We start from the raw sequence: 17,069 nt of genomic DNA on the forward strand, positions 1-17,069 counted from the left end.
GAGACACTGAATTCTGATGTAAAATGATGGAGTCAATTGTGGAAGTGTGGAGTTAGGTTGGAGCATCCATGAGGTGAAATTGAGAATGACCTCGAGGGGTCTAACTTTGTAAACCATTAGGAGGTCGTGTATCTGCTACCAGAACGTAGAAGGCAGAGCAGAGGTAGGGATGAATAAGCAGATATGAGTAAGGTTATGTGGTGGATCTGACCAGGAAATTCAAGTGGAAATTTTAGGCAGGAAGTTGTGAATACGGAGGAAATAGTGTGTAGTAACAGAAAGTACAGGCTTTGGAATCAGAGCTGACTTAAAATTTCAACTCTACCTCTTTTAGACCATGTGGTCCTGGGAGAGCTATTTATCTCCTTTGGAGTTTTTTTCTTCATTTGATTTTTACTACCAGACAAAATGGGATTATTATTCCCACATTTATTACAATTTTATTTTCATTTGCCTGATAGCTAGCTATTTGTTCATTCATTATTTTCTTTGACACTTTGTTTTAGGTTTGTTTCTTTCAAACTATGTAACTGGGTGTTTTGTGTTTTGGCCTGGTCAAAAAGTCTCAATCTTAACTAATAGGCTTAGTTTTATTCCTTTAGCTTTTAGTTTTGGCCTGGTCTAAAACTCTCAGTCTTAACTAATAGGCTTAGTTTTATTCCTTTTAGCTTAGTTTCATTCCTTTTAAACTTTGTTTTTTTCCCTTTTTATGGTAGGGGTAGGGTTGGTGGTGTAGAGGTGTAGGCGTCGGTTTGATGCAAGTACTGTTCATTCCATGATTGCCCATATTAATTTAGAAGTTGTGCTATAATTTTCCATACTATTAGTGGTTACCTTTTCATTCCCATTTCTTCATTATTAAATAAAAGTAATTAGTATTTCCTACACAGATGCTCTTATTTTTCAGTCCACAGCACCCCTTCCCAGGGTTGATTAACCAAGTTAAGCCGTTTTTTTTATTAATATTTAGCACACACAAAACAATCAGTGTTTTCATACCAACATAAAAATGAAATTTATTTGAATGTAAGTAATCACAATAATTATTGAGATAAAGCACAAAAATTAAATTTTTAGCCCTCAAAATCAAAACAGAAAGAAACCTAATTGTAATCCCTCATATGTCCTCAAAGGTAAAAACAACTGAGTCATGGGAGTGAATTGAAAAAGACCTTGGAGAACATTTTGTACACACTCTAACTTAGAAGTCAGAGGGGTTAGCTAATTTTTCCAAGGTCACACAGAATGAGCGGCAGAATCAAGATCCAAACTCAGATATTATCACTTGTCATTTTCTGACTTTTCATGATATTACTGGCTGTTCTGGTAGCCAGTGTTACCAGTAACCTATTCATATCCTTCCATATCCTAGCATGAACCTAAGCTGTGTGTGTTTCAGAGGTTCAGTGTTAACATTGCTCTATTCTCTGAGCGTCATCATTTTCTTTCCCTCAGACGGTAGTGGAACACGTTCTTCACCCACACTGTTGTAAGCCTGCTCAGAAGGACCAGGCTGGGCACTAGATGGTCGAACGTGACTGGGACGGGAGTTGACCCAGCCCACGAGTGCACCATCTGGTTCTCTGTCCTATCTGTGTTCTTCTGTTTAGCTGCCTTTTTTCTGTAGCGATAAGACAGGAGTTAGTATAACAATCATAAAGATTCACTCATTATAATTATCTACATGTACAGAGTCCCTACCATGTACCTGGCACTGCCTTAAGCACTTTATATGTTACCGCGAGCCCACCTGGCAGCCCTTTCAGGAAGACGGTTCGAGGAAACGAGACCACAGAAGTCACTGCTTGCTCAGTGACACATACTGGGGGGTGGCAGGAGTGGGGGGTGGACTCAGGTTCCTGTGAAGCCGGAGCTTCTACTCTATCCTATACCCTTTCGTTTCAAACTCCTTTTAGTACACGAGTCACTGTGTGTTTCTAAACAGAGTTCGGATTGATGGCGAATTTCCCCTTTGTGTGGCACTGACATACTGTTACAGTGTCATTGAAGTATAATCCTGGTGGCAGCAGCTCAGGGATGGGACTGGGTTGTTAAGGTCCAGGGGCCACAGGGTTTTCATTTCATTTTTATGTTATGATCTCAGAGTCCAGGAGAAAATGATAACTTCACAAAAGTAAAGGTTAATGATATTCATCACAGGTCCTTTTTTGGGACATGTTATTCTTTTATAGAGCTGCCGCTATGAAATTAGTGAATGTTAGTGATTTAAATACTGAATGAGTTTTATTTGTCTATTCAGACCACCATAACAGACTACCATAGATTGCATGGCTTAAACAACAGAATTTTATTTTCTTACAGTTCTGGAGGCTGGAAAGTTCAAGATCAAGGCTATGGTAGGCTTCAGTTTCTGATGAGAGCTCCTTTCCTGGCTTTCAGGTGGCCGCTCTGTTCTCATGTGGTCTCTCCTCTGAGCGTGAAGAGAGAGGGAGAGTGAGCTCTCTGGTGTCTCTTTTTATAAGGACAGTAATCCTATTGGATTAGGTCCCTACCCTTATGACCTCATTTAACCATGATTACCTCCTGAAGGCCCTATCTCCAAATACAGTCACATTGAGCATTAGGGCTTCAACATACGAATTGCAGTGGAGGGGACACAATTCACTCCATAGCAATTGTTGATGTTTTTTCTTGCATTCAAAAGTCTCATTTCTTAATGAGAAAATACAAAACTTTGATATTTTCTATTATCCACAGGGAATATTTTAAATAACCAAACCTCCTAGAATTAGTTAACTTTCAATTCTTATTAAAATATTGAAATATTTTACATTATCCTTCAGTTTAAAAGATTGCATGATCTGTACTTGGTAATAATCCTAGCAGTCAGCAGCATACTCTGCAATAATATGAAACTGCTGTTTGCTATTTCACCATTGTTTGCCTGTTCTCTGTATGGCTGTTTAAAGACGACAGTTGGTTAAAAAGGCACTGCAATAGGATCTCCACGTCCTGGTAGAAAATTAGAAGTGGAACTCAAGAGTTTGATAAAGAAATATTCTTCCTTTAAAAGATTATTTGGGATAAAACTAATTATTGTTGTAATAATGTCTAGCCCTGTTGTGACTGATAACACAATGTTACGAGCTACCTTTAATTTTCTGAATTGGAATTATGATGATGACAAATCTAGCAATAATGGCTAATATTTACTGAGTGCTTACAAAGTGCAGAGGACTATTCTAACTGTGTTAGATGTAATGATTCTTTTAATCCTCACAGTAAACCCATGAGAAGGTCCTATATGTAGCCAGAATTTACCCTGACAGAAGTGAGGCATAAGGAAGTTAAGTAATTTGCCTAAGACCAGACAGTTATGGGTGAATGAGTCAAGAAGTAGTTCTCAATGAATCAGGAAGTAATTAATTAGTAAGACCCTTGGTTATGTGCAAGTTGTGAAAGACACTATAGTGAGTGGAAAAAAAGTGGGGGGGGGGTAGTCCTTTGCTACATAGAAATCAGAGTATAAGAAATGCTAAAGTTTGTGGTAGATGTCATAAGAGCAGCAATGAGCCCTGAAGAGATGAAGCTTCTGGAGAAGACCTTAAGGGCAGTGTTCCTCCATATGCCATCAGTGAATCACTTGGGACCAGAATCACCTGGGAAGTTTGTTTAAAATGAAGATTACTGGGCCCCATCCTAGAAAAAGTGGAAATGAATGAAGGTTGGAGCCCAGCAATCTGTGTTTTCATGAGGCTACTGCCTTAAAGGATGGATCTGTTTGGATAAAAAAAAAGGATAGCAACTTTCCCAGCAAGGCAACCACAGGAGCAAAGAGATGGGGGAAGTACGGTTTATTTAGGAGGTACAGTAAGGAGAAAGGTCTCCAGGGAGATTGACGAGGGTGTTTTGGAGAGCAATGCAGAACAAGACCAAATAAAGATATTAAGGCCAAGTTTAGGTAGGACTTATTTCACTTAGCATAATATTCTCTAGGTCCATCCATGTTGTCACAAATGGCAAGATTTCATTATTTTTTATGGCTGAGTAATATTCCATGGCCTATGTATACCACATCTTCTTTGTCCATTCATCTATTGATATGGACACTTAGGTTGCTTCCATATCTTGGCTATTGTGAATAATGCTGTCTATCTGTTACTTTTAATATGTGTTCTCAGAGTATTTTTTTAATTTATTCAATCATTCAGTAAATATTTATTGAGCACATACTATGTGCTTTTTCTCTGAGTAAACTTTTAACTTGGGCCTGAGAATTTCTTTAAAACCATGGGCTTTTAACATTGGAAGGAAGGAACCTTGAAGATCAATTTCTTCATGTTTTAGGCAAGAGTAAACGGAAATCCAAATGAAATTATTCAGGTCTCACTATGTGTTAACAGCAGAGCTGCTGGGAAAACCCAGATCTCTGTGTACCACCCTGAGTGATGTCAGAGGACAAACTTACCGTGGGTTTGTCCTCATGCTTTTCCTTCCATGAAAGTCAAGCCAGTTCAGATCCATTTCAGTAGATTTGTCTCCTGAAATGAATAACTCTGGAAAGATTTAATGGTAGCAGAAATACAGAATCTCTAATATCAAATATTTAGAGGAAGCAAAATGTTCTGAATTTATTGTTTTTCCCTTAAAAAAGTAACATTTTAATTGATATACCACCGTAGTGTCCTCCAGGTTTATGCTTGATATCTTGTTTGGACACTTTTGCCAACAGTGTTAATAGCTCACATTAAAAATGTGTTTAGCTGTCACGGCTGAAGGAAGCATCATATTTTTTAAAGTTTTGTGGGATTTATTTTTCCCTGAAATGAGGAAGGAGCATATATATGTAAAGAAGAAGGAAGCATTCCATCACTGAACCATATTTTTTGAGTTGTAAATTTTCATTCGGCTTTTTTGTTAAGTCTTACCTAAATAGATTATGAACTCTTCAGACACAAGGTCGGCTGCTTATTTGATCCCTGACATCCTTTTACTGATTCGGTGTGATATGCCTGTGAGGCATATCTTTCATCAACTATCAATCTTTGGGATTTTCTCCCAAATCCTTTTAACACTTACAGAACCAATGCTATGTTGAAACAAATGAAGTCACACACTTTTTTTCCGTAAATTTTTTAAAAATTTATTTAATTAATTATTTTTGGCTGCATTGGGTCTTCATTGCTGCGTGCGGGCTTTCTCTCGTTGCGGTGAGCGGGGGCTACTCTTCATTGCGGTGCGTGTGCTTCTCATTGCAGTGGCTTCTCTTGTTGCGGAGCACGGGCTCTAGGCACACAGGCTTCAGTAGTTGTGGCACGTGGGCTCAGTAGTCGTGGCTCATGGGCTCTAGAGTGCAGGCTCAGTAGTTGTGGCACACGGGCTCAGTTGCTCCGTGGCATGTGGGATCTTCCCTGGCCAGGGTTCGAACCCGTGTCCCCTGCATTGGCAGGCGGATTCTTAACCACTGCACCACCAGGGAAGCCCAAGGCACACACTTCTGATCTGGAGGATATCACATGTTTTAATGAGAGAGAGACAGATGGTACTGTGGGTTTGAGGGCATCACATCGCTATCAGCATTGAGATGTGATGCATGCACTCTTCTGCAGTTATAATATACCAAACTAGAGGGCTGTTCCAGTTCCCAAAGAGTAGAATTCAGTGCATCTTCTTTGGCCTCGTTGTTTGCATATTACGTTATGCTAAAAATTTAACAGTAATATTTTTTTCCTGAAAATTTGAGAAAAGCAAAGGCCATGGTTGGTTAATTAAAACCAAAGACCCCATCCATGTTTGTTAAATGTGGGCCGTTTCTACAGCCCTAACTGTTAAGTTTTTAAACCTGCCTGTGTTTGGTTTCCCTCATTTTTCTTCCTGAAGCTGCAAGAGAAATAATCTGGTTAGAGAGAGAAGAGCGAGCCAGGCAGCACTACGAAAAGCACCTGGAGGAGCGGAAGAAGAAGTTAGAAGAGCAGAGGCTGAAAGAGGAACGTAGGAGGGCTGCTGTGGAGGAGAAGCGAAGGCAGAGGCTCGAGGAGGACAAGGTGAGATGCTGCTCTGGGGGAAACGTGGGAGGCTTGTCTGTTTCAGAAACACAGCACGTTTACTGTGAAGCTTCCCGTTAAGGTGCTGGCATGCACACCAAGAATGTCTCAGAGGCAGCAGATTTACAGAGTCATAGTTTCTAGGGAGGTTGTGGTGTGGAAATCAGGTAGAGAATGGTATGATTGTCACTGTTGCCCCAGGAACTTTAAAAGCTCATTTCTCTGGTCTAGACCTATAACTTATTTATGTTTACTTCATCTATACTGAAGTCTTAAGACTACTCCCAGTAATTGGATTTCTGTAGGACTTTACCATTTACAAACGTTTTCTCATAGATTGTCTCATTTAACTCTTGCTCAGTCCTTGAGTAAGTGTTGTCAGTTTTTGTGAAAATGGACATTTAGACTCAGAATAGGTAAGTTACAGAAAGTCGTACAATCCATTAAGTTGTGGGGTTAGGATTACCCACATCCGTAGATTCCATATGCTGTTTTTAAAATACAGTACCACATGTGTTTAAGCTAAGACCTGCACTACCAGGCTTATGTGAGTTGATGGGAGCATCACACTCCCAGTACTAATAGTAATCGTCATTTATTTAAGTACCTGCTGTATGCCAAGTGCTTTATCAACTGACACCTAATAATTTCAGTAACCCCTCACCCAGGTTGATATTACTCTCACCTTAAGGTGTAGGACTTAGGAAGTTTAAGTAGTACCTCTCTCTCCACTCTGCCTGAAGTCGAAGACTCCTCAGACATCCAGGTGGAATCTAATCATCAGCTCCTCTCTTCCCTTGAAGGAACGCCATGAAGCCGTTGTACGACGTACAATGGAGAGGAGCCAGAAGCCAAAACAGAAGCATAACCGGTGGTCATGGGGAGGCGCTCTCCACGGGAGCCCCAGTACCCACAGCACAGGTAAGCAGACAGTAACCGCTTTCAAAAATCACTCTTGTTTTCTGGACAGTACAAGTCACAGTTGCTTCTTTATTCTGTGTTTGCAAAACAAAAATCCTGCGGAAATAATTAAGTTACACTTAAACGATGCTTCTACTGTTTGAGGATAAGAGGGTGATGGAGGTAAGAAGATAAGGTTCCCTCCCTCCACACAGGCTGATTTTCTCATCCTTTTCAAAATTCTTTAAAGAATTGGAAATCTATGCAATGTTTCTAAACAACTACTTTCAACTCTACATTATTTTAAGTAATTCATTTGCATAGTGGTTTCAGGATTATGGAACAAGTTAACCAGTTTCGTCCTTTTCTCTGGAAGAACCATAGCAATATTGACAATCAGAATCAATACTATGAGCTTATGTATTCTGACCCTAAAGTATATGCAACACTAAGGCTCTTCAAGAGAAAATACAGATTTCTGAAGCTAGAAATAGTAGATGTCCAAGCAAATGGATGCTCCCTTGTTCTTGAATTGACATAAAATCGTACTGAAATTTGGATTTAGTGAAAGGCTTTATTTTTGTACTGTAAATTCAATACACCTTGAGTTTTATATAGTGTGTCAGTTCTTTTTCATTTGTGTGAGTCTAATAAGCTTTTTTTTTTTTTAATTTACTTTGAAAAATCATTGTCTTACATTCTGTCCCCAGGTGGTTTTGTTGAGTCATCATTCACCTTTCTCGATTTAGCAGGACTGGACCACCACTTCACAACTTTTGGTGGTACTAGAAAACCTGGTACAGACATCCTTGTGATTTGCTGATTGCCTGACCTGTAGCTAGCACCTCAGACCTAGGGCCAGTTCATCAATAGCTGAACCATCACCACCTTAGTCATAATGCATGCTTAATATCCTGTTGCATAGACCTAGATCTGGGACGTGGCACAGTGTTTCTCAAGTGTTGATAGTATGACTCAGGTGACTTAAAGGTATTGAAATAAAGTAATTACATGTGCTATGTTTACTTTCTTTTTAAATGATCCTTTTGGATAAAACCTTAAAAAAACGTTTTTTCACTAATACATCACCAGGGCTCAAAGTACATCCAGTGTGGCTTTATCCACCCAACCGCCCCATCAGTACAGCTGTTGCCACTTTCAGTTTTAATCTGAATAACTATGGATTTTCATTTGCTTTATTCTCTTTCATTCCTAACATTCAGTGTGTCTTCTATAACCCCTTCATTTAAAAAGATCTAAAAGCATGTTGCCACAACTTTGCAGTGAACCAAATTTGAAAGCATGTTTTTTTTCCCTTGGCTCTTCATGACCCAGTGGTATGTGCTGTGGGGCACATATCAAATCTGTGGTCATAAGGATCATTTACATGTGATATTTCATTCTAGGGATAATTTTGCATATTTGTTCCACGCAAAAAAGCTGTCATGGTATGTACTTTAAAACCTTACTTATTTTTCTTTTACCTGGCTTCCTGTTTTACATGTGCACGTTACACATGTAAACCTATTACAGATTTTCAAACATTTTTGAGGGGAACTCAAGTTACTTAGCTTTACTTCGTGCTTCCACACTCAGTTCAATATATAACCTTTGTTATTGCCACTCAGAACAAGAGAAACCAGCGTTGTATTTGTGAGCTGTTGGATAAAATCCTTTTTTATAAGGTTTGTGAATTAGAGAAAATTGCTCTTATACTGGAACAGAGTAGTTTGAAAATAATGGGAATTTGCCAAAATTCTCAAAGGTCAGAATGATGTGCTGAGATCTTGAGAGCAGTGACCAGGTCTTGATCACTTTGAGTACCCCTTACTTCACCACAAGGCCTAACTTGTGGTAGGTACAACAAACAAATCCTAGAAGTTGAATTTCATCCAGATTAAATCAGTGTGTTGTCTCACTGCTCCCACATCAGCTCGCACTGCTTTGTAAAACTTTATACGTTTTAAACCGATTCTTCATGAATCCTTTTGTGGATCTGTGTTTTGTTCAGAGAGGAAAAGAAAAAGATTAAAAATTCTTACATGTTAAGTAATATAATAAATACGTATTATATCTCCATAATTTTAATGATGCATGTTAGGCCTGCATGTAGACACAATCTCCCCCCAACTGAAGCTTAACATATAAAGCAATATCAGAAAAGATATTGCTGTAAGATCTCCTAGAAATGACTTTCATTTTCCTTCCTTGTGCCCTTGAACCTCACATTTTATCATTAAGATGTTCCTTTTGACATTTTACCCTAAATCTTTTCTTTGTTAGGATTGCCCTAAGAGCCCATCAGTTAAGTGTAAATTTGAGTCACAGAAATGATGTTTGGTTATTTTCCTTTTAATAATTAAATTGCTTCATGTAAGTCAAGGATACTTCAATAAATAAAAAAATTTTAATTAAATTGCTTCAACCGTAAAGATGAGTCCCTGTAGAAGACAGGAATGTCTGATGTTGGTGGAAGACTTGCTTATCTCCTGCACACTATAAATAATGGCCCAAAATGGTTATTCTGTGGGGGAAATTTTAACATTTTTACCACCAGGGTTAGTTAGACCAGTGAGAATGGGGTTTGAAGGCCTCTCTCACGAGGAATATTTTGGTTTGTTTTCAGTTTTAGAAGAAGCTAACCATAGAAAATAAAATAAAATATGGCAAAACCTCTTTAACTTTGGCTATTATAGGCCAGAAAAACTCCCTGCATCCTACGTAAATATAATGATGAGATGTTTAGACTTTTCCTTATACACAGTTTCATTCAGGGAACGTGATTTACGCTAGTGAGTGTGGTTATAGCTTAGTTCCACTGTAAGGAGAGCAAACTATCAGAGCTGATTTTTGCCTTTTATACAGCTACTATTTCTCTTCTGACTTGAACTTTAAGAATTACCCTAAAATTATCCAACAGCAATAAGAATATTATTAATAAACTTAAAGAGAAAGAATTCTGATTTTCTTTGCATTGCTACCAGCTTTGTTAGGCAGGTTTGTGGGCTGATTCTACATCTGTAAACCACACTAAACTCTGTGTTATAGGCACAGAGAAGTGGTTATTAGTGTACTTTAAAAAAGAACTGCTCTGGGGGCCATTCTTTCCACACCTAAAGGGTTTCTTTTTCTTCCTTTTTAATCTGTTTTTCTATAATGAACTTTAATGGGTAAAATGACTCTACAAGCAAAGGTATCAGCAGACGCACAGAACCTGGTGTTCTTTTTATTCTAGTGTTTGCATTCTAGCCTACCAGCACTATTACTACCCCATTGTTCACACTTTGGGAAATCATGAAGGCGTTCACTTTTTTTTTTTTTGCGGTACGCGGGCCTCTCACTGTTGTGGCCTCTCCCGTTGTGGAGCACAGGCTCCGGACGTGCAGGCTCAGCTGCCATGGCTCACGGGCCCAGCCGCTCCGCGGCATGTGGGATCTTCCCGGACCGGGGCACGAACCCGTGTCCCCTGCATCGGCAGGCGGACTCTCAACCACTGCGCCACCAGGGAAGCCCAAGGCGTTCACTTTTATGGGCCCCTTTGTGCTTCACAGTCCCCTTCCATTATTTTCATTGTCCTCCGCTGGCTTTCCTTTGGTCTTCCTACATTTGTTGTATTATAACAATATGCTTGAATTTCCCTAGCTGACTAACTGGTGAGCTGAATAGTTATTTTATATTTTTATTTTCCTATAAGAAAAATGAGTATTATTTCTAGCCTTTAAGTTACCTTTAAAATGTCCACTTAGAAAACTGTGCTATAGTAAAGATCTAGTCATAGAGCTGAAAGCATCCAATCCTAGTTTTTCCTTCCATCAGTGAACTAGGAAATTGCAATCCTGCATGCTGGCTGTCAATTAGCATTATCTCCATTTGTTTTAGATCCAGACAGGAGGTCAGTTTCCACCATGAATCTTTCGAAACATGTTGATCCCGTCATTAGCAAGCGGCTCTCCTCTTCATCTGCAACTTTACTAAATTCTCCAGATAGAGGTACAGTCAAAAGGAAAACAAAAAAAGTGTTCTGTTATTTCCTTAATGCTTTTTTTTTTCTGGATGTTTACAGATAAAAGTAAGCATCTGAAGTTGCTTTCCCTACGTTTCTTAAATAGGAAGAAAAAAACTTCAGAGTAAAAAAGCAATAAACGTCTGAGCAGCATTTTCCTTGCGACAAGAACGGTTCTCATTTTAGAACTTGGCTGAATGATTGCATTTAGCAGTGATGAAAGCGGTGCTTCTCTCAAGTTTTTAGTACATGCGTTTACAGCTCCAGAAATCACCCACTTATCCACCAACATGCAAATAATCTTTGTTATGAACATTTATTTCACTTCAATCAGATTGTCTTTGACTTTTCATCTGTACTTGGGGAATTCCAGGCTTTAACTTTCTAAAAGACCTTTTTAAATGATTCATGTTGATAGATTTCATTTTGCTAATTTATTTCTCCTTTAACCAAACCTTTCTTACTGCATTTCTTGTGTGTGCGTGACTGGTTTTCTGGTGTCCATTCATTTAAAGGGATTTGGCCTAACTTCAAGAACATCATTATTTAAGCCTCCTAAAAATTTCAATATTCATAGTCCTCCAATTAACATTTTATTTGAATTTTGAGTTTTGTTCATCCCATGGATTTACAGTACATGAATGTTGAGTTACTTATGAAATGAAAGTTTTATTTTACATATTTACGTATCATAGAATGAAAAATCGAGCTTTTAAGGTAAGCTACTTGTTTTACATAACTAAAATGATTTTAAATTAAAAAAACAAAGAATTATTGTGCAATATAAAAACACATACTCTTTGAAAGTAACAAACTGTGGTGACTTTGAGTGCTTTATTAAGAAACTGATTGGTTTTGAAGTGTTTATAGTCTTTAAAAAGAATGTAATGTGTGCATGTTCTATATGTGTGTATGTGTATTTGTATATTTTGTATTGTATAAAAGTTATGGTGTCATTGTTATGTACAATATAATGCGTTGATGTTATAATTAATCTCTTAAAGCAGTAAATGAATCAACTGCCTATTCTTGCCTTTTAACCTTAATCATTTTTTTTAACCTAGTTTGCCTAAATCGTTGATATTAGACATGTAGTCAAATTAATGGCCTTTTATATGTTAGAGAAAAGTATTATGAATTGAAGTTCCTTTCATAAGTAGCCTTTATTTTCAAACCAATTCCCTTAAAATAACATAAAATATAGCATGCTATTCTTAACAGTTGTGTATTCATCTTTTCTTTGGGATTGGTCACTTAGCACTTGAATTTTATATTTTTGTGAACGTGGGTCTAAGACAAACTATAACTGGGACTCACGGCAGTTTTCAGTTAAACCTTGGCTTATTGCCTCCTACAATCCCATAGCCGAAACTGGGGCAAGGTTGGGGGTAGGCAGATGGGCAATAAACCGAACAGAGTACTGTCCACACTTCTGTGGATTGACAGTGCTGTGTCAACTAGAAATAAGATGTTTTGTAGACTCTGCATGACAATATCTGATTGAATATCCTTAAGTAATTGGATCTTAGAACTGGGAAAAATTTGTTGGTTGGCTCATCTACTTCAGTTGGGATAATAGAGTCCCTAAGAGGTGAAGGGCCTGACTTCAAATCCTACAAGTTAATCGCTGGAGAAGAGGGACTAGAACAGAGATCACCAGCTCCCAACCCGTGTTGCTGCTGTGCTGCATTTGTAGTTCTCTCCTTCATGGATGTCCTTCCTTACATCAATCCTGACTCCATGCACTCTTCCTTTGGGTGAGGTTAAGGGCCAGGGGCAGTTCAATAAGCGGTTCATAGCTGGGGCCAGGAAATTGCCCCTTGAATCATGGTGCAGGCCTATAAAACCCAGTGCTAAGCTGGACCAAAAGGATAAGGGGAAGAGCACTGAATTTACGGGTACCATGTCTCCTCCCCCCTTATCAAAAGAACTGTGAACCAGTTCTGGTCTAACTGACGAGGTCAGCCTGGAAGAAAGATCCGCTTCATCCAGGGGCTCCCGTGTGGTCCAGGAAGCGATTTTTTTTTTTTAAGTTAGGCAGAACCCGAGCGCAGTGAGAGGGCTGTGTCTTTTAATGAGAATAGAAATCTTCTGCATTTGAACTTCTCTAATTTAGAGATTTAAGTAATTTAGTTAGTATAATTTCTGCTATCTATTTTTTAAATTCGATTATGCTTTATTATCAAAGTAGAGAGCATTCTTATCAAATGATTAGAGGCTTTTACAGCCTGATCATAGAGAGTGTACACCATTACTAGATTGTCTGAGCTTTCTCAGCCCTACAGCACAGGCCTTAACGCTGATATTAAACCGAAGCTCTGATACTATTAAAGTTGACATTCAGTTGGAACGCTCTGCTGGTTATTCAAAATGCTGGAATATTTCCATACCAGTTGGTAAATATCCACTTCCCCGAGCTGTGCTTCCCCAGGCCCTACAGAGTGTTATCTACTAGCTCTACTAGGAGAGCTCTACTGGTGCCTTGCCCCACCAGGTTTTAAATATTTTGATCATCACACCTGAATATAGTGTCACATAAACTGATAAAATGCCCGAGTTAAAGGAAACCCCTGATTACCAAAGATTTCTGTAATCGCTGCAACAGAGAGAATATTGCCCCTGGAAATTTTTGCATTAAAAATGTGTATTGCATATTATCTTAAGCTTCCTGCTTAACCAGCTTTTTTCTCAAGGAAGAAGAATAGGGCGTTTGAAAAAAGTAAGAAGGAAATTGGCTACTCTTTGCTGAAAATTAGTTCATACATTTTTTTCCCCAGAATCTAGATTAGAGGACATGGTGGAGGACCTAAAGCTGAATCCTGCCCGCGTGTTCTGTTTGACCGGAGCAGGGGTTTTTGGTTCCTGTTTTAGGTCTAATTAATTGCCATCATATTTAAAAATGTAAGATTTCATATGACATTTAGGTCAGGATGTGGCAACACTTGCCTGATTTCTGCATGGCACCCGTCATCCGGGACTGAATAGTGACTTCCTGCTTGTGAAGGAACAGGGCAGCACAGATATCTCTAATGTTTGATTGTGTCCTTGGACCAGATGGTCTTTTATGGGAATTGTCAATATCTCATTTTAAGTGCTTAAGTAGGATCAATACTATAGTTGTTTCATGAGAATTAATACCTTTCCTTCGGAAGCTTATCATCTCACGATTAGGCCTCTCTAGGTTAAAAAAAAAAACAATAAAGTAATTCTCCTGTACTAACCTTTACTAAAAAGTTATGGAAGAGATCTGTTTCTCTCTTGTTCAGAGCATAGTTATGAATGTGATAGAAGTGGAAACGTTTCTCTTCGCAAAATCTTTCATTCACAGTTTCGAAGCTATAAAACAAATCTCTTTGGATTTGCTTTAAACACCAGTCAAAGAGAGTGTTTAATGATCTTCATTTGAGGCAGATTCTTTGGTTGATGCCTTAAAGACCAACAGAAATAAAGTAATTGAGCTTCTCAATCAAGGGGAAAAAAAGACACGGCTTTTCATTGATAAACCATCTCTACAGTTCTAAGCCAGTTATCCTACAGAGTTTATCTAAGAAAAGGAAATATTCACCTCTTCTTCCCTTCATCATCTACTGAAAATACAATTCTAGTGAAGATTTTAATTTAATCCTAATCACTTTTCCCACTGATTTAATTCTCTGAATGTATTCTAATTTTAGGTTAGACTATATTCTGCTGTTGTTACACATACACACACACACTGCCATACTACAGTTTATAATAGCACTTATCCTACTGTGCATTCTACTAACTGTGTAACTATTACAATAGTTTTTATAACAGATCTTTTTATTTGTCAGCAGATTGATTTTAACCATGAAGACTCTCCCAATAAACAGAAATTCTAATAAAGAATTCACTAGTTCTTAAATTCACCAGCCCCTTGATCAAAATAGCTACTCTTTTGAAATAAAGTCCGATAATTAACGTACTTATTGGAGGTTGGTACTTCCTTTCAAATAGGAGCGGATATTTTCTACAACAGCCTTTAACATCGGATGGCTTCTATTAACTAAAACTAATTTCCTAGAATTCAGAAGTCATTTCTTTAAAATATAACATATATAAAAAATTATTATAAGGACAGTTGCTCCAGAGACCAGAGGACTTGCACCTGCTGTTTATGGTGCAGAACAGAAGTGGCCTTGTCAGGTTTAGACAGTTTGAAAGACTTTTATAAGCGACTTGGCAGTGTATTCTAAAATAGAGATACAGTCCTCCCTCAGTATCTGCAGAGGGTTGGTTCCAGGAGCCGCCGCAGATACCCAAGTCCTCACATGCTGAAGCTCCATAGTGAGCCCTCCGCATCTGCCGGTTCTGCATCCATGGACACCGAGGGCCAACTGTATATTTACTGGGAAATATAAAATGTGGAAAAATCCACGTATAAGTGGACGTGCGCAGTTCAAACCTGTATTGTTCAAGGGTCAAGTGTATATGATCACTTTATTTTAGTGATATTTGTAGGATTTTGCAAGCCTCTTTCCTGATATCTTTGGAAAGTAGCTTCTATATTTCCATGGACCATCACTGGAAGCTAACAGTATAAGCAAAGTAATTAATTTATAATTAGCATGCATTTCCTAACGGTGGTCTTGCGAAGCCCCAGTACAATTTGGGACTCCACTTCATTGCATCATTTTAAATTGATTTTCTTGACTCTTCACACACCCACTAGTAATTTCTGACATTATGATTATATTGAATTTTGGCTTTTCTATCGTAATTTTATCTTCAGCTTTACCCTTATCCTCCATCAGAATTTTTATGTTTTTGCCAAACCAGGGACCTGAAAGAACTTGCTTGCTAAATGGGAAAGTCAAAAGAAAAACTTACATAGAACGTTGCATGAGTCCTCTTTCACTTTATTATATCTAATTTCCTCCAGTTGCCCAAGTAGCAATTCATGGAGATGTAGCAAAATGTAATGGAGACCTTTTCTCTATCCACATATTTCCAGTCTTGCATGACGCTTCGACTTTGTTGAAGTTGACATTCAGGGTACTTAGGACGCCTTTTGGCTGAGGTGTGTGCTGTCTGCTCACCACCCATCCTGATGAGGCAGATGGGTTCAACAGACTCAGAGATACATGCCAAACCTGCTGGAAATGGTTCTTCTGTTTTGTTACCTGTTGGATCCATAGGAAGGTGGTTAGCAAAATCTGTGTCCATAAAACTAATACAGAACCTGCCACAAACTTAACCTCTTGAAGAGAGGCACCTTATGGAATAGCTGCTCCTTTGAGCAGAGTCCCTCCTGCCCTGACTCTCCACCAGCTTCCTCCCCGGACAGCCTGGTCTCTGTCGAGGTCTCTCGCGAAGGCCCGGCGTGTGGGAGCGATACGGGTGATGCCTTGCACCCCCTCGCCCCTGGAAAGAATGCTTCTAACATCTCACTTATGTGGTGACGTTTAGCTCGCCGCCTGCAGCTCAGCCCATGGGAGAGCAGCGTGGTTAACAGATTGCTGACGCCCACACATTCGTTCCTGGCCAGAAGTAAAAGCACAGCTGCCTTGTCTGGAGATACAGGTAAAACTGTCAAGGTGCAACTTTCTCCGTGAGGTAAAGTCCTCCTTTAGAAGCGTCTCTAAGCCACCCATTTTCATCTAATCCCATCTCAACTTTTCCCATCGCGTGCTTCTCCTCCTCCTGGTGGAATGGCGTTGGAAATGTGTCTGTTGGTGTTGGTTTCATGCCCCTGGTATCGTTTCCTCTGAACATCCGTCTTAGCATCTTATCTGGACACCAGATGCCGGGCAGGTAAAGGATGCCCCTCCCTGTGATCAGATGGCTTCAGAGGCTTCTGTCTGTTCATAGTGTTACCAGAAAATCCTATCCCTTACCCACCTTTCTTTCTGCCCCTGCATCTGAGCAGATGATCAAAGGTAGAAATAATTTAATATCTAATACTAATTTGTGGGCCTGGGGATAAACTCAAAGCACAAGCCGATTTAAGCGTAGCGTTTCATAATGTAGCTGTGGACTAGTCACTTATCCTCCCTGGGCTAGTCTTTTATCTGTAATTGAGGGATAGTACCCTTTCAAAACTCTATAAAGAGTTGTGGAGAAGGCTAATTACAGTGTTCTTATTTGTTACATACTTTGAAAATATGTAAAATGTGCCAAGTACTAATTATTATAATTAG

General features: G+C 38.9%; 1 protein-coding gene across 5 annotated transcripts in view; it reads left to right on the forward strand.

Annotated features, from left to right (window-relative positions):
• The window catches only part of MAP7 (microtubule associated protein 7), a 166,371-nt gene that overhangs the window by 120,498 nt on the left and 28,804 nt on the right, over positions 1–17,069 (forward strand). For 3 of the 5 annotated variants that reach the window (XM_033406525.2, XM_049695582.1, XM_049695580.1), the window contains exons 4-7: positions 5,842–6,005; positions 6,809–6,926; positions 10,785–10,895; positions 16,339–16,452. In XM_033406525.2, coding sequence (XP_033262416.1) covers positions 5,842–6,005; positions 6,809–6,926; positions 10,785–10,895; positions 16,339–16,452 — 507 coding nt within the window. The remainder of the gene's footprint in view (positions 1–5,841; positions 6,006–6,808; positions 6,927–10,784; positions 10,896–16,338; positions 16,453–17,069) is intronic. The other 2 variants (XM_033406529.2, XM_033406531.2) reach the window with 1 other exon arrangement.

The sequence above is a fragment of the Orcinus orca genome, chromosome 12 (assembly GCF_937001465.1).
Source record: "Orcinus orca chromosome 12, mOrcOrc1.1, whole genome shotgun sequence".
Classification (NCBI taxonomy): Eukaryota; Metazoa; Chordata; class Mammalia; order Artiodactyla; family Delphinidae; genus Orcinus; species Orcinus orca.